General features: G+C 30.9%; 1 protein-coding gene across 1 annotated transcript; it reads right to left on the bottom strand.

Moving 5' to 3' along the window:
• Positions 1 to 15,530: 15,530 nt before the first annotated feature.
• LOC118029885 (la-related protein 1C) lies at positions 15,531 to 23,698 on the bottom strand. The gene is made up of 6 exons (XM_035033849.2): positions 22,910 to 23,698; positions 20,936 to 21,473; positions 20,709 to 20,862; positions 20,514 to 20,604; positions 17,022 to 17,093; positions 15,531 to 16,795 (listed from the first exon to the last, which is right to left on the bottom strand). The coding sequence occupies exons 1-6, from the start codon at positions 23,375 to 23,377 to the stop codon at positions 16,466 to 16,468; spliced, it is 1,653 nt and encodes a 550-aa protein (XP_034889740.1). The 5' UTR covers positions 23,378 to 23,698; the 3' UTR covers positions 15,531 to 16,465.
• Positions 23,699 to 25,219: the final 1,521 nt, after the last annotated feature.

Below are 25,219 nucleotides of genomic sequence, written 5' to 3'. Positions count from 1 at the left end.
CAGATTAAGGCGAAAGGGTTTACTAAAGGAAGCCACAAGAAGTCTTTTAAGATACTCCTTAGGTATATGTAGTTGTTGAAATAGTATAATCCATGTTATGATGTGTATTTAGAGTTTGAACTTAACTATAATTTGAATGTTTATTTACCATGAAGTTTTCAACAAGTTTATGTTTGTTTGAAAGTTACAAAAAAAGGCTTCATTAATAGATGTAGACCATTTATTGGTATTAATAGATGTTATCTTAAAGGTCTATATAGAGGTATCTTATTGTCAACAACGAGGTTGGATGCCATTAATAGATTATTTACCACTATATATGTTATTGTTGAGGCTAACAACAACAACATATGACGATAGTTCTTGTATGTTTTATATGGATCTATCAAGATTAGAGTATATCAGAGGTTGTTTTGCATCATGTCTGATAAGCAAAACATTATATTATCCTTTATATTTTGTTATATACAACTCTTGCATTTGTTTTCATGTTTTTCCTCTAATTATTAATATTTTCTTTTGCTTTTGTATAGTATACCAAAAGTTTTTGCTAAGATATTCCCAAAGGTAACACATAGGCACTGTGTAAGACATATTTATATCATTATAAAGAATAAAGGATTTCATGATTTGGAGTTGAATATTGAATTTTAGAGTGCCTCAAAAGCTTATATGAATCTTCATTATAACATTTACTTGAAGGACATCAAAGATGTTGACAATGCAACCCTAAATTAATTAAATAGCATCCATATTGATACTTGGGCTAGGTATTTGTTTGATAATACAGTCAATGTTAAAAATATAGCTAACAATTTGGATGAGTCATTAAACATTTGGGTCGGGAAACATAGGAGTATGCCAATTGTTATGATATATTTGCTTAAGTTGTAAATTGATTAACATATACCACATTCTATGTTAGGAAGTTGCTGGATAAGTCTATTAAAATGTCTATATATATATATATATATATATATGAGAATGATTCCATCAAGTTCTAATGGATATCAAGTCTTTGAGGTCCAAAGTAGAGTTTATAGTGATTTGGAGAAAAGACAATGCTTATGTGCTAAATGGTTAAAGAATAGCATTCAATGTAAACATATGATTCCTTGAGTGTATCACAAAAGAATTGAGTTAGAAGATTTATGTCATGCAATTACACTATTGAAACATTTAAAAAGATATAAAATGAGGTTGTACACCCATTATTAGACGGTAATTTAGATCCTAAAGAAAGATATATTATTTTACCTCCAAACCTTAAAAGGATTATGAGTAGATGAGAAAGAATAGATAAAACGAACGAAGAGAAGATAAACCTCGTACTATAAAAAAAAGGTTCTCACATTTAGGTGCAACATCTATAAGTAATTTGGCCACAATTATAGGACATGCCAAAAAGAAAGTGCTATAAGAGGATTTACTGGTGTTTTTAGGGGTATTAATGATGCTGGTAATAGTTTCAGTGATGTTGACAAAGGTTTTAAAGTTAAGAAAAGTTGGCGGATATTATCAAGAAATGGTAAAGGTGGTGGGAGAGCTGCCGATCCATCTATATTTCTACCCTCAACACAAACATACGTGAGTCGCTTAAATATATATGATGTTCATTTATTTTAGTGGTTACTCTATTATTAATCAATGTTTTTTTTTTTTTTTTGAAATCATAGACCAGTGTTGGTACTTCCTACTTTCAACACTCAGTTCAAAATAGTTGCATCGATTGATAGATATATAAGAACCATTATATGGATTTTCTTTTAATTGTTTGAAACTAGTAAGAGCATAAATATTATGGATCATTGTTGTTGTTATAACATGTCTAAATTATTAATTTTACTTTATTTTAATGTGCATGCTTTTGTTATATTTGATATTAATGTTTTATGCATTTTCTTTACTAGGGAATATATTTATTTCATTTCATTTGTTCATGTTGAACAATATTGTAGTTAGAAACATTAATACTACATATGTTAAATTAGCTACCTACAACAATTTTACATTTGCAAAGCTAGCCTTTATATTTTGATTCTTGATCGAAACTCTACATAATTTATCTTTCATTTTTTTTCACTTCATCTAGTATTCAATCGATATCATTAACACCTCATCCATTTCTTATAGTTAATTCAGTTTTATTAATGGGTTTGCACCAATCAATGAATATATTGTCACATAACTTGTCATCACATATTTAAAATAACTTGTTTCTATTTTTTATATCATTAGCACTCCATCCCTTTCCTATAGTTAATTTAGTTTTATTAATAGGTTTGCACCAGTCAAAAAATGTATTGTCACATGACCGTCATCACATATTTAAAATAACTTGTTTTTACTTGCTTCTGTTTTCGATATCATGACAATTACTCTTTCCCCCATATTTTATACACTTTATATTATTGAACTTTAGTCCATTCAAGATTTTGCAAGTTTATAAGTTATTAGCATTTGATGATTATAATGACATATTGATAATGCATATTGTTGTTGTTGGCAATAAATGTACTATAAATTTCGAGTTTTTGGTAGTATGTGTTTCGGGTATTTCACCAAAAAAAAAAAGTATGTGTTTTGGGTTGTATCTATGTTGAATTGATATGTGTTTTTGTTAGAGATATTGATTGTGTTTACCTATATTTTGGATAATGTGTTTGCTATAAATGTTGGCTATGTTTGCTAGATTCTTAAAAGTGGTGTTTGTAAGAAATTATGATTTTTCTTTGCTGGAAAATGTTGGCCGTATATGCTTGAATTTTGAGCAGTGTGTTTGCCAGATTTGTGATAGCATTTTTGCTGGAAAATTTGTTGAGTTTTATGCTCAAATGGTATGTTTTTTTTGCTCAAAATAGTAAAGAATTGTTATGAAAATAGTATAAGGAAAAAAAAATTGATGTTTATATGGCTAGAAATGGTGAGAGAAGAGGCAACATGCTTAATTGTTGGCGTGCGTAACACATACATCAACAATAAGAATTTCACCCTTTGCGTGTAAAACATGTATCAACAAAAAAAACTTTGTTAGCGAGTGTATCAATGTGCCAACAAAAAAAATTGGTCCTGCTAACGCATGTATCATTCATGCTAGACTAAAAAACATTATTGCTGACAAGTCATGCATGTGCAACCTACACATCCCTGTGAACTGTGCTTGTTTGGGAAATTTTCTTTAGATGCAAAAAAAACAAAAAAGTATGAACCGAATCTTTAGATGTGAACCCTGGCAGAATGTTTATTGAATTTGCAAACCTATGATTTATCTACTTCGGGCTTGAGATTGATAATTGAGCTTAACACAATGGACGATCTGTCTCAAGGTACTAAGATTATAATAACCATCCTCGTACAACATCTTGATCTAAAGATAAGCAAAAGAATAATAAAATCACAACAAAGATTAGTCAAATATTTGAAGAGTCAATTAAGAACTAAGCAAGAAAAATCCTTATTATCTATGTGGCAATTAATGTGTATTGCAATATGAAAATTAAGTTTTACAAAATAGTATTTATACATACTCTTGAAAATAAACCCTAAATATAATTTATTATCCAATTTGAAACTAGAGCTAAAATAAACCAAAAACTAACTAAATAACTTTAAAATAATAAAATAAATATTCTGAAATATGTATCATATGGTACCGCAACTAATAACTAAAAATATACATGAGAAATAATTGTTTGGATGTAAAATCCCTTCATGCCACAACTTCTCTTTAAGAAATAAACTAGAAAATTTTCTTGTCCTAATACTCCTAGTTTGCTGCCACCTCAGTGTCTATGGTGGAGTATAATTCTCTTTCCAATTAAGTCTCATTGATATATTAGACTCTTGTTTACTAAATATCTCATGATTTCCTTGATGGATTAGGAAACACAAAATATTTGACATAATAAGCCCATTGATGCTGAAATTTCTATTTAGGTCGTGGATTATAGCCCTCAAGCTCATCTTGAACATGAATCAAATTTATTAAGGCTTGTTCTTTTTCGTTTGTTTTTTTTTTTTTTTTTTCAAAACTCAACTCATGTGCCTTGCAAAAGCCCATTAAAGGCTTCCTTTAACTTATTTACACTAGCTCATGATTAGGTCTGTTGGAACTACTAATGGATCCTTTGTTATGGGCTGAATTACATTACTAAATTTTTTCCTTTCATAATAAAAGACAAAAATATATAAAAGAAAGAACCGGACTTGCAGTAATTGATAATTTGTATATAATTAAATTTAATTACTCCATTAATTACAATTACATTACAAATTACAAATTAACCAAAAAACTAAATTCATTATAGACCCCTTAATAAAGCATCATTTACCATAATATTATTTTGAGTATTTATATTCCTTTAAGCAATTTTTTATTTCAGTCACCAATTTGTTTTTCAATTTTTTCCATACACCTAACATTATTTTGAATTTGGGCCAGAGAAGTTGTTTTGATTAGCTTGATATGAGGATCTTGAGTTATTGAAAAATCTTTCTAATATTTGATTGATGTCCAATTTTGAAAAATAAAAATTAGTTTTGTTTCTTGGAAAAAATTGGAAATGAAGGTAATTTGACATTGTGCCTAAAATAAAGGGTTTTTTTTTGTTGTTCAAAACATGATTTTTTGCATTTAGAATTGTTTTGTTTTTCATTGCATTCCCTTGGTTTTTGTGATTTTTGTTATCATCCTACACTTTTTTTTGTTTATTTTTGAATTTCTAGTTTAAAATAAAAGAGGGAGAATCGTCAAAAAATGGTGAAGGTGAGAGAGTTTATGATTGGCTAAATTATAGCAATGAAACAAGTCATGATTGATGTCAACAAGTTCTATTTGACAAGAAAAGTTCTATTTAGGGTTTTTTTTTCATTTATCTTATTGAAAAAAGTAGATTGGGGTTGATAAAGATTTTGTTTTCCAAACTTTATTTTTTTTTCTTTACCAATTTAAGGGTTTTAAGTTGAGAGATTGTTTTCTTAAGGTTATGATTGTGTTTTTTGGTAAACATATGTTGAAAAATAGACTTTTTGGTAAACAAAAAACCTAGGATCAATTTTATGACCAACTATTAAATGGTCGAACATTAGGCTTTTAGATGACGCATCATTTAATTATTTAAAAATTAACCACAAAAAAAACTAGGCAAACAACCTTAGCCTTGTAAGCCCAAATACATGGCCTTTTCATTTTTGGGGCTAGGTACCTTGGCCTGTCTAGGCCCAAGTGCTGGCTTTTGTTTTACCTTGAGTAGTTTTATTTATTTATTTATTCTATTTTATTGCTTTCTTTAGAATGTCTATTTTTAGTGTCATGTAATTAAGTGAAATATAGATTCTATAAACAATATATTAAACCCAAGTAATTCTATTATTTAAGTCATGAGTTTCGATCATTAACTAGGTTAACCCATTTCCATTCAAAACATGGTCGATCAATATTTTTTAAAAACAATATATGGAAAACAACATCATCTTGAAACACTTCTTCTTCTTCTTTTTTCTCATTCAAACCATGTCTTAATTTTTTTAATTCAAATTCATTAAAATAAATTAATTAAGGATATATTTGGGATATTATTTAATAAAGTCCAATTCATTTTTAATAGGATTATAAAATATCTTTCTCATATTATCACGTGCTTTTTCTATACAAGTTGATGATTTTTTTATTTTTTATTAAAGTTAGTCCAATTCCTTTACTTTGGGTCTTTATTTTGGTTATCATATAATTAGATCAAAACCTTGATTCTAATTAATAAAGTTATTAAACATAACGGGTTTATGTCCCGTGTGGCAGGTTTGTGGGGCTAGCTTAGGTTGATAAAAACATTGTCTTCTCATAAAAATATAAGAAGTATTTAAACAATAGCAGGTTGGATTTTTTAGTCAAATCAGGTTTTAAGCAAAATTATTTTTTCTAAAATGATATTGATGTATAATTAAATAAAAAATATCAAATAGCATGACATGACATGAGATCATGTTTGCTTAATTTTTAGCTTCACAATTTAGTCCGCAGTTATCATTAATGACTTTTTTATCATTTGTTGGTGCATAAAATTATCAATTGGTTTTATTAATCTCGTGTGTCAAGTTCTTAATTTGAAATTAAAACTTTTTTTAGTTGAATAAGATTAACAACACACATAATTTTTTTTATCATTAACTTTTGATTAGGTTTGTAGTGGAACACGGGCACCTAGACTAGTAAAGAAACTAAAAGAAGTAATCCTTTTACGGTGGATTTCATGTTAATTCTCTCACAAGTAACTATTCATAAGCATTATTGCATTGCTTAATTTTTTCTTTTATCATTCAAGATCTTTTTTTTAGTTGTAGATTCTTTCAATTTAGTTCTCAAAATTTCTTGTTTTTTTCCCGAGTTTTTTTGTTTTCTCTATATTTCATGTTTGCACTTGTGCAAGGTGTCATGAATTGTTTTAGAGATTTAATAACATGTTGATTATGCATAGAGAAAATTTCAATTGTAGTAAAAGAAAAAATTAAAAGCATATAGGCTAAATTTGACGTTGTCAATAATGGACAGGATTTTTCTTGTGTTACTACTTTGAAAGGAGCATAAATCTACACTTTTTTCCCTTAGTTTTAGTTTTATTTTGAGCCCTTCTATTTCTGGATTTTTTTTGTTTTGCATTTTAGTCTCCAAGTCGTAGAAGAGAGAGAGAAAGAGTTCCCAAAAATCTTTGAGGAAAGAGTTTTCAGAAGGTTAGATTTTGGTCATCAATAACTTGGGTTTTCAATTCTATAGATTCTTCGAGAGAGACGAACTTGGCGGAGGTGGTTTTCATCTTTATTAATGTAAAAAAAAAAAAAAGTAGATTGAAGCTTGATAATTGTTTTTTTATTTAATTTGATTTTAATTTTTTAGGCTGATTAGAACATGCTTTTTTAGTTAGAAATGGGGTTATAAAGTTTTATGATATATATGGACCTTGATTGTTTAGTCATTGGTGACACTTCTAATGATCAAAAATACTGACAAGCCAATGATGTGTTGTATGCTCTTGTTAAGAAAAAAAACAGTGACATCTAGGCGTGTGGGACTTGGTTTCGTGTGGGTTCAACACACATGTCCATGCCATGTTTGCCCGACCTTTTTTTTTTATCATATTTTTTTTAATGTTTTTAATTGAATTCTTTTAAAAATGATTTAATTTAAATAATTATCAAATTATTCCCTTATTCTTATATTATATAAGTGACTTTCATGGTAATATAAATAATGTTTTTTTGAATAGTATATATGAATCTAATATGCTTAATTTTCTATGTGCGGATGCAATATCTATTTTGTAAAATTTCTTATTGCATATTTTTTTATATAATTCTTCTCAACATTATTATTATGTTATTTTTAAAAATATTATCATCAAAATTATCAATTATCAATTTTTTATTTTGTTTTATTAAAAATTGCTTTTGAGATTATAATAAGCTTTTATTGAAGAAATAAGCTTCTAATAAAAAAAAATATTTTGTCAGAGAAACTAAGAGTACATTAATAAGAGAAATAATTTTTTTATTAAAGAGATACCTCTCTTATACTTATTTCAAATCATTAGGATTTTTTATATTTATTTTAAATGCTTATAGATTTAATACAATAAACAACATAGCTAAAGGAAGATGTATTTTTTTTGTGAAGAAAAATATATGCATAAAATAAAAGAGAATTTATACTAACAACTATGATTCTTTTAAAAAAATTTAAATGGTTGCAATTGTGATGAAAATTCATTTTTATTACCGCATAATTAAATTAAAGAAAGATTTGAAGAGCACCGCAAATTACGATATCAAATATCATCATATACATTTATCTTTAATCTTCTAGATTTAGTCATTAATTAGCATTAATAACCTTTTTTCTCTAATTTATTAATCCATAGGATTTTTATTTTATTCCATTAAATATATGCATTAACTTTTCAATTCTTAATGTAAAACAATGTATTTATGATACCAATACATTCTTCTCTTACTTTAAAAAATAAATTTGAATCCCACTCACATAAGAATTACAATCTTTTACTTGATTTAATGACATATGTTTCCCCTATTTATCATAAATACTCCAAAATTAATTTAAAAAATGCCATTTTAACTCTATGAGCCATTAAATTAAATTAAAGAAAAAAAATAATACATGCAGTGCTTTCACTATACACGCACTGTACTGTGCAAGTGAAAACACTGTAGTTAGAAATTGTGCTTACTTCTTTTCCGTTTATTTTTTTTCAATTACTATATTTTTATTTTGTCCTTTGCGTTGATTAGGATTGGACTAGGTAATGTATTTTGATGTATCTTCTATCAGGTTTTGGTGTTGTAAGAAAAATCATGATATTTGTTTCCTGCTTTATTTTATTAAAAAAATAAATTTGATTTAGTTATTTGTTAAAAATTAAAAAATAGTGCATCAAAATTTAAAATGGGGTGGAAAATGAAGGATTTCTTTGGCGTAACATTGTTCAATCAATGTTTTTTTTTTAAAAAAAACAAAGCCTTGATATTTTTTTTTAATTTTAATCTTTTAATTTGACAATTATATGTTTTGATCAGAAACTTTATTTTCTTCATGTTTAGATCCCTGGATTCAAGGAAGGAGATAATGAATCATTAAATGAGATATGAGAGAAAATCATTTATCATATATATATACATTCTAATGACAAAACAAATCTACTCTTGATATCAATAAGTTTAATTTGATGTGAGGAGTTTCATTAATGTGTGTTTTACCCTTCATTTTATTGGAGAAAGCATATAAAGGTTGAGAAATAAAATTTTTATTCAGTTTGATTTTGTATTTTTAACTGTTTTAGGGGTATTTTGGATTGAAAGTTTGATTTATTGAGGTTCTAAGAGTTTATTTAGGTGTTTTAGATAAAAATGAATTGGAAATGAGTTTTAAATCAAAACATTTACCACAACTTCCCGACAACCTCTTCAATTGCTGAAATATGCATTATAAATAACACGGTTTATGCGGTGTTATATATATATATATATATATATATATATATATATATAAAGAATGACAAGTAGGCTATGTTTGTTTTCTGAAAAGTTGTTTTCGAGAAACCACTTTCCAAACTTCCCTGTGTTTATTTGCCATTAGAAAAGTTGGTCAACAGGAAAACACTTTCCAATCAAAAAAAGATTTAACTTGATTTTCAGGAAAGTGTTTTCCTGAAAATTTTGGACGAAAAGCATTTTTCAAAAATTATGAAAATTTAGAAATATCATATTAGTTGTTGATTATATCAAATTTGGTCCTCAAACTTTTGATTGCTATATATATATATATATATTGAATATTTATTTTTCAATTTCATCTCTTAAAATTTAATTTTTATATTAACTTTGATCCTTATTTTTATAATTGTTATTTGCTTTTTCCTTATCATTTTTTTATTGAAATTTTTTATCTATCAAATTTGATCATCATTCTTTTGATTGTTACTTATTTTATTTGAAATAATTTATGAAATGTTAATTATTATTATTTTAATTTCTTCATCTTTCATTTTTTTTAATTGTTTAGATTTGATCTCTATTATTTTGATTATTATTTTTTTATTTGAGATAATTTATGAAATTATATTTTTTTTCAATTTCATTCTCATTCAAATTTTTAATTTGTAAGATTTGTTTCCTCATTATTTTAATAAACTTGAAAAAATAAAACATTAATAAGTTATTTTCCAGCTCATTTTTAATGACATAACCAAATACTGAAAAATGTTTTTTCAATTTATTTTTCATTACACTACCAAACATTAAAAAATAATTCATTTTATCGGAATTTACTTTTAAAAAAGAAACTACTTTTCAGCAAATAAATGGGACCTTAAAAACCATTGGACTATTAATTTCTTTAATTAGATCATAGCTTTTTATTATTTTTATTATTATTCAGAATGCAAGTATGTATTAAGATTAAACCAGTAATTCCATATATATGTACAGAAATGAAGAGAAGGCAGAAAAGAGAACAAACTCCATATGAAATTAAACTGGATATAGCTAAACTATTTAATTACGTTAGTTGACCAGGAAAGCAAAAGAATCGACATATACACATAACAAAAGGTGGGATGAGAATAAACTCTCAATCAAATTTAATTGCGTTAGCTGATCAGAAAAGCAAAAGAAGCAACATATATACATAACAAAAGGTGGGATGGGAACAGACTCTCAATAAAAAATAGTCATGCAGGCCGAGAGAACAATTCTTATTATTATATTGGTAAGTGATATTTTTGTACAATTCTTCATGATATTTTTCTTTTAAAAAAAAACTTACTTCATTGCTAGATTTTTTTAAATATTGTCTGATTAAATATCGTTTGATTTTTTTTGTTTATTTTTGAAAAAGATAATAGTATTATTTTTATAATATTAGCCTACGACTTTTTTTTGCAACTCTTCTTACTTCTTTTTGTCAGTAAATTGTATGCGATGGATACCAATTTTTATTATTATATAGTTAAATAAAAAAATATTTTAAAAAACACTAAGTTCTTAATTTTACTTAGGCATATAAACTAGACTGCAAGTTTAAAATATTAATCTAAATTAATCCGAATAAATTTAAAATATTATCATTTTAGTGTAATAAAAAAAAAGGTTAGATCGATGCCATCTTAATTTTTTCCCCTGCATATTAAACCATTTTTTTGTTAACTAAATCACATTAAAATTTTCCCTCGATTCAATTTAAAATCCTAGCCAAGTAAGGGTCCAGTCCAGGCTGGGAGGTCTCTGTTTCAGCCCGCCAAGCATACAGTTTACTCTTTATATTTTTTTTATCCGACTGCGGCCGAGCTTTTTTTATAACTTACTCGTGTTTTTTTTTTTTTTATTTAAAAAAAAAAAAAAATGAAAAAATTTAAGTATTCAGTTGCTGACATCTGTTTCTGTTCAATTCACTGCATGCATACTTTCTCAATAAGGCTCTATATATATATATATAGGGTATGTATAGGGTGTAGCCCGGTAGGAAAACCTAATCTTGCCGATGGCTTCCAAGAACCGACGGGTCTAAGGAGAAACCAGAGTAATAACCCTCAAGTCATCAAGGTGAGCTAGCTAAGGACTGAAGCCCTGGGGAAGTTGATGAAAAGAGAGAATCAGAGCGAACCCAGAATCTAGTCTTTAAGCAGACAGCTGTCAGCTCTGCATTACACTGTTCAAGGAGTTAGACCATCTTTTACAGTGAAGTCCATTATCTACATGCCCCACCACTCCATTTGCTGTTTTTTCACCTGCTGTATGCACCACATCAAACCTTTCCACAAGTTCTTTTCCGCCTAGGCCTCTTCCCAAGCTGGGGAATAATCCTCACGAATCTCAAACAACCATGTACAGAGAGTTACTTGCCCCTTTCAATCAAACCCTGGATAATTATGTACCTTCCACTCTTTCTTGGTAGATTTGTGTGTGTTTTTTAAGTGATCAGCTTTTGGATGTTTCGTCCCAGTTTGTATCTCCAAGAAATGGGGTGTGTGTGTGTGTGTGTGGTCTATGTTGTAGTAAAAAGAAAGAAGGCTAAAAAGAAATCGGAGGAGAAAAGCCGTGCAAAGAACGAAGGGTGGCACTTTTAATGAGATGCCATCGCAGAGAGGACACTTCCTCTATTAAGGGTAATATCCATTAATCAATATGATATAGACCCGTCAGGCATCTCTATATTTGAGCTTTTCCAGAGGGAGAGAAATGACGTTTACCAGGTTCTGATCATTTTTCAATCTCTTTGGCGCTGCCTGTCCATTTCAAGGCTATGATCCATCGGGTTTGGACAATAAAGCTATAATAACCGTAGGTTAGCACGTGTAGCAAGTGCTTTAGAGGACAAAGGATAGTGTAATTGGTGGGTCCTATCATATAGTGAAGGGCAAGCTAGGCAAAGGACTGGCACAGCAGCAACGAGTCGTCTTAAAAGTTAAAAGAAACTATGCATTTTCCACTTCTACCAGCTCTTTTTCATGTGCTTTGCCCACTTTCAGATGAACTAACCAAATCCACGCAAAATGTTTCAATTCTACCATGCAACAGTGCAATGGTTTCTGCCGTACGAGGGTGACACCACCACCCTGCTTCCCGCTAAACTCAAATCTTAGTAAGAATGGAGGTTTCAATTCTTGTTCGCATGTATGATGTATGGCATTGCATGTTCATGCAATGCATTTGCTTATGTTGTTGGCATGGTGAAGCCATGAATGTACTTTCTTATTAGTGACAATTTAAACTACAATTAAAATATACTTGCAATGTTTGTAAGTATATCCTCCGACCTATGCATGTCCTACAACCGCATAACAAATGCATCCATGGAAACGAGAGTAAAGTACTCATAATCCTATCTCCACAATGTGAATCCGATATGGGCATACCAAAAACATCACCCATATTATTTGGATGGCCCCTGTGAAGAAGAAGCATCACCTTGAGCATATGAATGCCTTCCCGTGAAGCCGAAGCACCACCTCCAATACACGACATCCTATGTAATTGTATCTATAAGACATAAATTATTGTCGATTAGTATAATATAACAATAAAAAATAACATCCAATTCGTAAACTTATAATAAAGAGACATCTATGCTATTTTGTTGGACAAGATTTCCTATTATTGCATTCATGATTGCATATGTTACATCTATAATTGACATGCCTTTCTTTTGTATATATCTTGTTATGTAACTAAATGTGCTTCTTTTTTTTTAATTAAATTAAGTTCCCATCTCGAAAAATTTGGCTCTACTCAAAGACCAAAATATTTATTCTAGTCTAACTTATCAGGTAAAGGATGGAATGAAATCCTGTATATTTTTTTATTGCTCTAAACACAATAAAAATTGTTAACAAAATAAATATAATCAATATGACTTTCATCATAACATGCGAAAATGTGTGAATATGGTCAATAAACTATATTTCATTTACTATACCTACATATTCATTCATTCAATTTGATTGTCCATTGAATATTTTTTTTCAGGCCATGTTTTGGATGGGTTTACTTGCAAAACTCCATATTAGATGTTGCATAACATTGCAACATAATCTCTTAATCTATCCATATTTGTTCTTAGTTCAAACTATACAGCTAGAAGCCATATTATCCCATATATAATGAAATCAAATGCATGTTTTCTCTATTTGACAAAATAAGCATTACTCTTGTAAAAGGTCAAACAAATTAAATTAGAAATAGGCATTGCATGTGCACATTTCAAGATGTGATTAAAAGCTTTTGACATATTGATTATTATATTGTCATATTAATGACCTCCATTATAAGATAATGTCAATCTTTTTTTCGTCCATGATCAAACTATTCTTTATATGTTGGGCTTATTTTGTATATATTTGCAAAACACAAATCAAATTTAAACCTTAAAGCTTCATAATATATCTTCATCAAACCTTTCTTTGCAAACAAGTCTTTGAATTTGCCATTGAAGTTGCTTATAAAGTGTAAATCACAATACCAACAATATCCTAAAGGCTCATGCCATAATTTTTTTTTTTTTTCATTTTATTCTTCATACTTGCATGTCTGTTTGATATTATACATATATTGATATGGTCACCAATAATGTATCACTACAAGCAAAGCAAAATCATCTTTAATTGTAATTATTTTCCTCTTCAAACAGAGGCAATGCCAAAGAGAATGTCTTATTATTTGTATTAAAATAAATTATAATCAACAACTTCCCATCAAACATCTCATATAAATGTGTGCCATCAACACTAATAAGTTACCTACAAGACTTGAACCCTTCAATCACAAGTCTAAATGACAAAAAAACCTCTCCAAAAAACAATTATTTCATTATCAAGATTTTAATTATGATCCCTTACAATAACAATACAGGGATTTTATTTTTTGATTGCCTTCAAATGACTTCTCATGTGAATTAAAAAGTTACTCAAACACCTTTTGTTTTGCATCATATGCCTTGTTATTGAAAAACTCAAACAATAATAAACTAAGAAACCCATAAAATTAAAAGTGATATAGGATATTTACCTTGATTTATCAACTAGAGAGTGGTGGCATTGTAGTGGTTATGAATGGAGAGTGGTGGCAACATTAGGGGCAATGGTATTCAATTAAAAAATCGACCAAAGAAAAGCTAGAAGACAAAGAAATCTTTTAATGTGATAAAGCTACAAATGATCGATTCGCAATGGATTTTAGGCTAGAGAGAACATCAAATGGTGGAAGACAATAGATGGTGGAAGAGAGGGTGTGAGCAGGGCGGGGGTGCATGTTTTTTGATAAAATGTTATGGTTAAGAAACATAACATTTTAATTATTACAAATTAACTATAAAACTCATAAAATTAAGAGTAATATAGGATGTTCATCTTGATTTATCAACCAAGAAATGGTGGTAGTATAGTGGTCGTAATCAAGGATTGGTGGCAATGGTTTTTGGTTAAAAACAAATGAAGAGAGGCTGATTTATCAACCAAGAAATGGCGGTAGTATAGTGGTCGTAATCAAGGATTGGTGGCAATGGTTTTTGGTTAAAAACAAATGAAGAGAGGCTTGAAGATGGAGAAGAAGTTTTTTTGTTATGTGTTATAAGGTCGTAAATGGTCAATTCACAATGGTTTTTGGGCTAGAGTGAAGTACAAAAGGTGAAAAAGAGAGTGGGTAATCGCAGGTCTAGAGGGAGAAGATATGCGAGTTTTTATTTGGTAAGAAATATCAATCGACATTACAAACTATATTATTTCACCAAATGTTTTTTAAAATAAGTCATTTTGGCAAAACAAATATATGAACAGTCAAAGGAAAGTCTAATGATGAACCCAGAAAGCTAGCTCTAAGGTTATGAAATATAGAAATGCAGATAGGAGAGAGAGTAGATACGAAGTTTGAAACATGATGGCAACTAGTCCCTGAATTTCCAAAAGATCCCGAGGTTTTTCGAATCAAAGGGGAGACGCTGGAATCCTGCTAGCTGATATCTGGAGTTGAAGCCAGAATTTAAGGAAGCCATAACTCATCATCGTCTATTTTCCCCGGTGGCCAAGAATTACGCCATGGTTCCATTCCACGCTAACAAATGCAACAAACATGGTCACCCAAATAAGCAGCAGAAGACTTCTAAAACAGTATTCCAAATGATTTGTGAAGTAGCATTTCAGCAAAGAAATAACACTGCCACAAACATAACCTACGAGTACTGTAGACTGCTAATTCTCGAAATATTGAAGACTCTCTCATAACATTCATAAAACTGAATTCATTGACGTTCAACGAGGTCAATTCTTTTGACAACAAACCATGTTAACTGCATCAAAATCATACCACATCTCCATAGAACAAATATCATGGGTGTGCTGAACAAAAAACCAAGACAATTAGGTACACCACAAAGACGACCAAAATTCAAACTCATTTTGATTATATATTTCAATCTGGATCATCGTCCAAGAGGGTTTCCTGCCACGGCCGAACCTAATAAATAACACAGCATATAAGATCAAGGACATCAAGCAGATACACCCAGGATTCTGCCAGGCATTTTATTATCTCACTCAGCAAACCAATAAATAATAAAAATGGGTTTAATCAGAAAACCAGAACATCTCAGATTCCACAATCTCAGTCTTAAATGAACATGTAATGCCAACCACGTCCAATCCAAAGCTGGATATTTCAATGGCTTCTCACTCAAGAGGACCAATTTATGCGGTGAAATCTTCAAAAGGTTTGAAGAAAAAGTTATACATATTAATGCCAACTCTAATTATAACAATATGCGACGAGAATAATAATAATAATAATAATAATAATAAAAAGGACATCCCGTAACCAAAAATAGAGCAATAGTAGACGGCGTAGCATGAGCTTAGCATCCTGCAAAAGTCACCCTTCACTCCCCCCTCACGATATGCAGACACAGATAGAGCATATACTTAGTGCCACAAGTCAAAAAATCATGTTTCCTCCTGAAGTCTGGAGGTAATCTGACCCCAAAGATTTTTAAAAAGTAGCTGAGGGGCAGTAAGGGGAAGTAAAACCAAACCCCCCCCTCTTAAGAACAGCAACGTCATGCCATCACAAATAATCATGGGATAAAAAGGAACACTCCCATAAGAACATACATATATCCCAACAAACTCATGCTACTAGCTCAAAGTCATGAAGGTTCTCTTTTTTTTTCTTTTCTTTTTTCCTTTTTTTTCCTTTTGATTTCTCCCTTCAAGTTATTGCTATCTTTAAAAAGTTTTTTTTTTCCCCTCCTTTATCACAAGCTAATTCACTTCCTATTTGTCGGACAGGAAACCATGTTTCAATGTGCCAATGCAAGACCCACTACATTCAACAAAATCCAAGACATCCACCAGTTCAATCAAAACCCTCAGTCCCCACTTTCCTCCAGTATTTCGTAAAATGCGTAGCACACATTTTACTTACTTGCATTTCTTGATGAAGTGGGGAGATCCAAATCTCCTTGAAATCTGTTTTCATCAATTCCCTTGCTGCTAGACAGCTGTGACTGGCTATTAAAATCCCCAGACAATGATCTACCAAGAAAAGCTTCAGTACGAGCATCTGCTTGATTCCTCACATTGCTATGGCCAGCAGTCATCTCCTCCAGAGAGATGCCTTGGACATTGGCTGCCAGCATGTCATAGCCAGACTTCTCACCAGACTGAGGGCTGGAAACATTAGGAAACTGAATAGGAGTTGTCATGATCCACCTCATCCAATCATTTCGCTTCCTCACCTTCTCGCCCTAAAATACAACAGGAAAATAGAATTAGTGAAGGTAAGACATAGATCACATTATTAAATTCTGATAACTTGGCATGTATATCTGAGTGCCTAAATCATGCGCTCCTAAATGTGACAGGGTTCAGAATTGAGGACCAGAAACTAGTTAGGATGGGAAATCACAAAACCATTATTTTGTAACTTGAAAATTTCAACAACAGCAGATCTCAATGTACAGAAAAAGGCACCTGCACTTCGACGACACTTGAATTTCTTATAGCATCCAGTATAAGATGGATATTGTCAGTCAAAAGCAAAACCTGAACCACAAGCCACAAGAAGATATTGTTAAGTTAATAGCATATGAAAATACAGTCGCGAAATCATGTACAGCCATTAATATAAATCATTAGTGGGTTTCAGTGTCTTAAAGGGGAAAAACTCAGAAGCAGCATGGTATAGATACACACAAGCATACAAAGATAGCAAACAACCAGACAGTTCACATGCTGACAAGCTCAATACAGCAATGGAGATATCAGAATCCCTCAAATTAATTTAAAAGACACGCAAGAATGACAAAGGAAACAAAGTATGCAGCCTGACCTAAAACCCAACAGATCAGAAGCTCATGACAGCAATCCCCACATAGCATGGAATAATCATTCAAGTTTATTTCACAATTTATAGATCTGAGAGTGCCATCATACAGGGGGAAAAAAAAAACCAGGAAACAGAATTCCATTATGTCTGGAAAGCATAACCATTACCACCTAAGGATTAAATTTATAATGTCAACATCCCAATGAAAACAGAACGACATATTAAGCACAGCACTGATAAATGGTTCTAACTAGGCATGAATCTAAGCAGCAAATAATTACTTCAACCAGAAATTTATTAAAAATTATATTCCGATAATGCAGAAACTGAGACACAAAGAAAGAAGCAATTGTAAAATAATGGAAAACTTTCTACAAAATTATATCTGTGTAGCTTGTGTAATATAGGAAATTATAATTATGCCTATAAACAAATTATCTATTAAGGTATTACATGAAGCGATGCACACAACCCAAGGTCAAAATGATGTAGAATATAAGTTGTGACTCAAAAAAAAAAAATACAATTCTATCACCTCATCCATAAATTAATCTTCAATACAACATATCTCAAGACAATAGACTAAATATGAGGAACAAATATAATGATATACACAATAAATTAAGTGCAATTTACTAAACTAGGTAGATTTTGAAGAATAAGGTTGGGCCTCCACGCAACAGTAATATTGTTCTGTTGTGACCTAGAGGTCATGGAGAAGCACTGTATATTTGACTCTACCCAAACCCTCCCACAATGCAAAAAGAATCAAGAACTAAGGCCACCCTCTCTTTTCAGAAAAACAACAGGAAAAAAAAAAAGATTTTGAGCAAAACAAAAATCATAACTATATAGTTCCATCCACTTGACAAAATTTTCTATTATTTGTCCATACACCAATGCTCTTACAAGTGGATGAATATAGAAATTGTTTTGCAGATGACAATAAAAGCAAAATTGTTGTATTTTTATGTATTTTTGCATACAAGGGTAATTCTGTAATTACATTTGCTCGAATTTTCTACATCTAGGCTTTTATGTTTTGTTTCATTGTCTTATTAGCCCTTAATTACATAGGTTTAAATAAGAAGGACCTCTGCATAAAGTTCTGTGATCGTTCACAAGAGAATCAGAGTTTATGAATAAATTTTCCACCTATATGCTTGCAATCTATCATGGGTGTGACTTCTAAAAACTTATGATGCTCTTTTTCCTTGGTGTTGCTCCTAGAAAACCTACTATTGTCAGTAGATCTATAACTTTCAGCAAACAAACCCTCATATATCTATATCCAAATTTCAATTTACAAACACCTAAACCCTTCAATTTAAACTAGTAGGACAGAAATTCCAGAAGTTGTCTTGAGTCATCATTCATCAATCCCGGTGAAGTTTTAGTGGAATTTCCTTTGGCATTCCTATAATCTACAGACCAAATTACCTATTCCATAGCTACATACGTCCGAGTTTCCAGCTAATGCTAACTCCAGGCGCACAAAATTGATACTGGAATTATAGCATAATAAAATCACCAAGGAAAAAAAGGACCAACCATGCAGCATGTAAGAGATTGAACATGAATCTTAGAGACTATTGACTCTAGGAAGAGAATAGGTAACAGAATGAAATTAGGGAAAACCAATTCGTCAGCAACAAAATAGATAATCTACTAGTTCTTCTCAACCTTTCAATGCAGAAAGAGAAAAGAGACAGAAGATATATATCAGAGTGAGAACTTAGTATTTAAACTACCATGAAACTAAAAAGAATATAATTCAGACTCCCAAAGAGTATGTCTATAAATATTAGAAACAAGCACATTGATACTCTAAAACATGGCTCATGAAAATTACACCAAAAAAGTATTTCAAAAGAAAAAAAAGCTTCTAGAAACAACTTCAGCCTTTAGCTAGTTCAATCAGATATTTCATCATTGATAAGAAGACATGACCTTCACATGACTCTAGAGAAATGTAATTGGATTCCTGGTCTGAAATGCTGGCTGTAAAAACCTTACACCACTATTAACTGTCACAGAAGAAACCAGGATATCCAAAGAGAGAACAAAATGCGGGACATATTTAAATAATTAGGAAGTGGTTATCAGGTATGGGTAATTTCATCAGCAACAAAATACATAATCTACTAATTCTTCTCAACTTTTCACTGCAGAAAGAGAAAAGAGACTAGATATACATCACAGGATGGGAACTCAGTATTTAGACTACCATGACACTAAAAAGAATATAATTCAGACTCCTGAAGAGTCAAAACTACTAACCCAAAGTGTATGTCTATAAATATCAGAAACAAGCAAATTGATACTCTAAAACATGGCATGAAAATTACAAAAAAAAAAGTACTTCGATGGAATAAAAAAAAAGTTTCTAGAAACAACTTCAAACTTTAGCTAATTCAATCAGATACTTCATCATTGGCAAGAAGACATGACCTTAACATGCATGCTCTAGTGAAATGTATTGGAATCCTAGTCTGAAATGCTGGCAGTAAAAACCTTACACCACTATTAACTGTCACAAACAAAACCATGATATCCAAAAAGAAGACAAAATGCAGGACATATTAACATAATTAGGAAGTGGTTATCAAGCATATGTAATTCATCAGCAACAAAATAGATAATCAACTAGTGAAAGTGAAAAGAGACATGTGAGCTCAGTATTTAAACTACCATGACACTAAAATATAATTCAGACTCCTAATGAGTCAAAACTACTAGAGTATGTCCATAAATATCAGAAACAAGCAAATTGATACTCTAAAACATGGCATGAAAATTACAAAAAATAAAAAAGTACTTCAATGGAATAAAAAAAAAGTTTCTAGAAACAACTTCAAACTTTAGCTAATTCAATCAGATACTTCATCATTGGCAAGAAGACATGACCTTAACATGCATGCTCTAGTGAAATGTATTGGAATCCTAGTCTGAAATCCTGGCAGTAAAAACCTTACACCACTATTAACTGTCACAAACAAAACCAGGATATCCAAAGAGAAAACAAAATGCAGTACATATTTACATAATTATGAAGTGGTTATCAAGCACAGGCATAACCAAGAGAAAAAAATCATCATAAAAATGAACCAATATCACGATTACCCAAAGCAACTCACTTTGTTGAAGCTTGCTATCAGTTTAATAGGCACCCAGCCTTGATCATCCATGTTCTTCCGCAAGTATATATCTTTAATTAAATTTTCATTACTGCAACAAACATTTATGAGGAGAAATTGTTAACTTCCCAATATTGTACTGACACAAATAAACCACAGGAACATGTGTACAAAAGCAAAACAAGAAAGAAGCACCTGAAATAATAATCTATCTGACGCAATATCTTATTATGCAATGGGGGATCGGAAGAGAAAAAAACAGCATGAGGTGGTATTGGTGCCGCAATAATAGGCACACCTCTCATAGAATCTGGATGTGGGGCAACATAATACAGCGGCGATCGCATATCTGGAAATAGATTGGGATATTAGAGCAGACCCATGTGTTACCCATAACAGAACTGGAAACAGATATGGTTTACCAGGGAACCCCATGGGGCTGAAAGGCCGGACTGGTGGGGGTGCAACAAAAGTAGCAGCAGCAGCAGGTAGTGGTGGAGGTGGTGGTGGAGGCCTCATAAGCCTTGGGGAAACTCCTGGTGATGGCTGCACATGGCCACCATCCCTATTAAAATTTCGATGAGCATTCCAATCTTGATTTGAACGATCTTGATCATTTCTCCTGCCACCATAGCTATGATGATGAGAACCATCTCCTCGAGAATGTGGCCCACCATTACGGTTCCTGAATGAATTGCGTTGTTGTTGTGGATGATCATTAAAGCTACGGGATTGGGAATTCCTTTGCCCGTGGTCTCCAGAAGAAGAGTTATTTGAATGTCCTTCACCTGCCGCGCCCTGTGATCCTGGTGACTGAGGAGCACCACCATTAGAAGTTGTGTTAGCACTACTGCGCTTCATTGGCCTTTGGCGTACTGGCACTATATGGTTTGAAGTTGAATTAGTGTTTGCACCATTGGCAACTTGTTTCTGTGAAGATGAGGATGCAGTTCCAATTCCCTACATTAAACGAAAAGCACATATTAAAACAAGCACTCATGTATGTGCAACCAAATAATTGAACTGGGTATATTAAGCAAAAAAATGCTCCATTTCATAGCCGAGTTCAAAGAGAACCACAAGTTTGCCTTTTGTGTTTCTAGTTATAAAGGTCGAAAACCCACTCATTCATATCAAATGTTTAATAACCCCAATTTTATTGAGAAAAAAACAAGTTTGTTGTTTTGGTTTCCCCAACTAGTTTCGGATTGAAGCTCAGTTGCTGCTGCTGCTTGTGTTTTGGTATCTATAAATTCAACAATGCAGTAAAATTAAGATAAATATTTAAGTTGTGATTACTTTCAAAAAATAGTATTCTTGTTTCCATATGCAGTTTATTATTTATTATTAAAAAGACTTTTCCATCGAAAATTTAGCAAACATATTTATTAAGTACAAACTTTCCAAAATAGTAAACAAGGGCTTTGTTTGGCACAAATTGAAAATAACAAAGAGAATGACCATAAAACATTAGATGAACCAAACAAGACCCCTTATTTTTATAGTGGAGAATTTGGAAAACAACCATTATAGTGTTTTCCAATTTTCTGAAAAAGTCAAGAATTTGAAAAAACATGTTTAAAGGAAAACAATTTTCTTTTTCAGTTAATAAAAGTGCTTTCTTTAGTTTTCTATTTCTTACAAAAAATTTCTTAAGAAGGTTTCCACAAGTAAATGCAACCTTAGGTGCCTAAAGACTCCATTTTAATTTCTTTCAAACAACATACACTAAGCTTAAAAAAGTAGACATACAATCCAATCAGTCCAACTATGACTAACATTTCCCTGAACTTGCAAAATAGAGATCAACAATGATAAATCAAATATACCTCACTTAGATGTCTATTTTTTTTTCCTATCTAAGAGGAGTTACTAACCATACCAAACATTTAAGCAATAAATCCAATAATACAGTTTTGTTGTCCCTCACGCTCTACCAAAGTAACCAAGCTCATAAAAAAGGAGAATTTTTCATGTTTTGGTCTAGACAGCTCATATGAAAGACAGAAAATCATCGACTCCTATTCTACACCAATTTTGTTTCTAAAACTTAATACACTACGCTAATCTGAGTATACAGCTAATAAATATTTTAAGAAAAAATGTAAATCTCGCATCCATGCCAAGAATTCAAGAAAATACCCCAGATAGTACATTTTCAATGCACCTCAATTAATATAGGCAAATAAATAGCAAAAAAAGCACCTTTACATTATTTTTCTTTCTAAGACTTTACACACTAATCTCAACTAAATAAAACAAATTTTCCACCAGGCAAACAAAACAAAGAAAATCAAAATATAACGCCAATCAACTACTAGAAAATTATAGTACATTGAATTAACAAATATTGCATTTACTTAACCAAATAAAATGAAATTAATTTCTATTGGCACCTGTGAAACAGGGACAGAAGATGATGATCCATCGGATAATAAGCCCTTCAAAGAATCAGAAGATGATTTTGTCGAAGAAGAAGCCCTAGCAGCTGACTCAGATAAAGCAGGCCAAGAATCAGCCCCCATAACATTCCCAATCTCCAAAGGACCATTACTAGCTGTTAAAGGCTTGTTCCACACCGGTCTCTTACTCACATTATTCTCACTCTCCACACTCTCTTCCTCCACCACTAAAACCGCAGCCGCTTGCTCCGCCACCGTTGAAGCAGTAGAAGAAAATTCCGATTCAGCACCGCGCACGATTCGTGCCCACGGTGGAGAAACCTGCTTCCCGGCTTCCCGTCGCGATTGTGGACTACTCACCGGATTACTGCTGCTACTGATGTTATCGGCGGCGATTGTGTGACGTGGAGAGTGATCGGCGGCGGCGATGCTGTTCGGGTTAGAATTAGTTAAGGTTGCCATAAATTAAATTACTAAAAAAACAGGCAGTTAGGGTTTGTCTGTTGCTGTTAGTGATCAAACTTTTGTAGTTGATCGATTGAAAGGGGGCAAAAAAGGAATTGGATTGATAAAAAAAAAAAATGATAAGGGGAGAGAAATTAGGGTTTCGATTATTCTGATAATGTGAGAAAGAGTGAGATTTTCTTTTTTTAAGAAAATCAAAAAGATTGAAGATTGAGAGAAATCGGAATTAGAAAGATCGCAGTGAGCGAGCGTGGTGGCTCTCTCTCTCCCCCTCTGTTTCTTTTTTCTTCTCCTTTTATTTTATTGCTGTTTTGTTTATAAAAAAAATTATTTTGTTCCCTCTGTCAAACTTGTTGTTGTTGGTAGCCAAATTGTACTTTAAATCCTCGTAATTATATAATGCTTCATTTTGGTCTCTTTTCTGAATACTTTTCGATATAAACCCTATTTTTTCAGAAACTTGCAACACAGCTCTTCACAATGCAACTAACCTATAATATTAGCTAATGATAATAGGTCTAATTATTTATTTTTTTGTTTTTAATGACGTATGAGATTTCTTTTTTTATGATTTATGAGATTTTGTAAAACTAAAAATCTTCAAGAACAAGATATATTATAAAATCTAGATATGTATTATCTATATTAATTATTTAATTACAAAATAACATTTTTAGAGTCTGTATATGTAAATAGATTTTCTAAGAAATGATGAGGAAGATATCTAGTCTCAGGGTAATGAAATAAAGGTGTTCCAAATTGTGTTTAACTAAAAAACAAGGTAGAATATTGATAAATTCTGAGGGACTGAATTGTAATGTGCCATTGCTGGTTTGTTTGGTTGGTTGCTTAGCTCTAGGGGATTCTATCAAGGGGATCTAATGGGTGCGTGCTTTTCCGTAAATAGCCCTAATTTTAGGTTGTTTAGGTGTGTGATTGATGTATTGTTGATGTAGGGGTAAAATACGTAAAGTCAAAATTAGACGCTGCGTTTTCTTGTTTAACTGTAAAATAAAAATTAGATCTGATGAGAAAAAAATTGAAAAAAAAATAAATTGAGAAAATTAAAAAATATATAACTAAAAATATCAAATTGAATTATAAAAAAAAAATTGATTGAAGTAATTAAAATTATAAAAAATTTGATCGGTTCAGTTTGATTTTGATTTTATAAATTTGAAACCGAAAAAACCGAACTGAAACGAAACTAAAAAAAAAAATTAAGGCAAACCGGGAAAAAACTGAATCAAACCGAAAAAAATAAAGCCTAACCGAGCTAAAACTGACTCAAACTGGTTTGAATATATTTTTGTTCTAAAAAACCAAATCAAATTGAAATTCGATTGATTTAAACTTGATTTCAATTTAATTTTAATTTTAAAAAAAATCAATTTAATAATTTTTTATGTAAATATCAAACAAAACAAAAAATAATCCACTCTAATCACGTCGGTCAGCAGTCAGCTTCAGTCTAACTAAGCGTATCTGCTTAGTTGATTACGGAATATTTTGATCTATTTAAAAATATAAAATCTTTTATTAAGTGAATTACAAATAACAATTTCCCCTTTTTTTACTCGATATTTTATTTACTGTCTCCATAATGCATTTGTTGTCAACGAGGTTAAGTTATCTTTTAGGTTCGATAATATATTTATTTTCTTTTTTAAATATTTATACTTGCTGATACATTTCTTTATATATTATTTGTCTTAGGATAGAATGAGTCTTGTGCATTAATATGCATTTTAGCTTGGTGATTTTTTTTTAAAAAAATAATGATAGATACCTTTTATTTTTTTATTTTGATATATATATATATATAGTTTTTCTTTTTAT

The sequence above is a fragment of the Populus alba genome, chromosome 5, assembly GCF_005239225.2.
Source record: "Populus alba chromosome 5, ASM523922v2, whole genome shotgun sequence".
Classification (NCBI taxonomy): Eukaryota; Viridiplantae; Streptophyta; class Magnoliopsida; order Malpighiales; family Salicaceae; genus Populus; species Populus alba.
The sequence above is the reverse complement of the archived record's forward strand: the minus strand, read 5'-3'. Positions and strand labels throughout refer to the sequence as shown.

Excerpts from the sequence above, each read along its gene's own strand:
- LOC118029885 (XM_035033849.2), bottom strand. The coding sequence starts at position 23,377 with ATGGCAACCTTAACTAATTCTAACCCGAACAGCATCGCCGCCGCCGAT. Across the intron at positions 20,863-20,935 it reads CAGCCCCATGGGGTTCCCTG|ATATGCGATCGCCGCTGTAT; the intron begins GTAAACCATATC and ends ATCTATTTCCAG. Across the intron at positions 16,796-17,021 it reads CAAGTGTCGTCGAAGTGCAG|GGCGAGAAGGTGAGGAAGCG; the intron begins GTGCCTTTTTCT and ends GTTGTATTTTAG.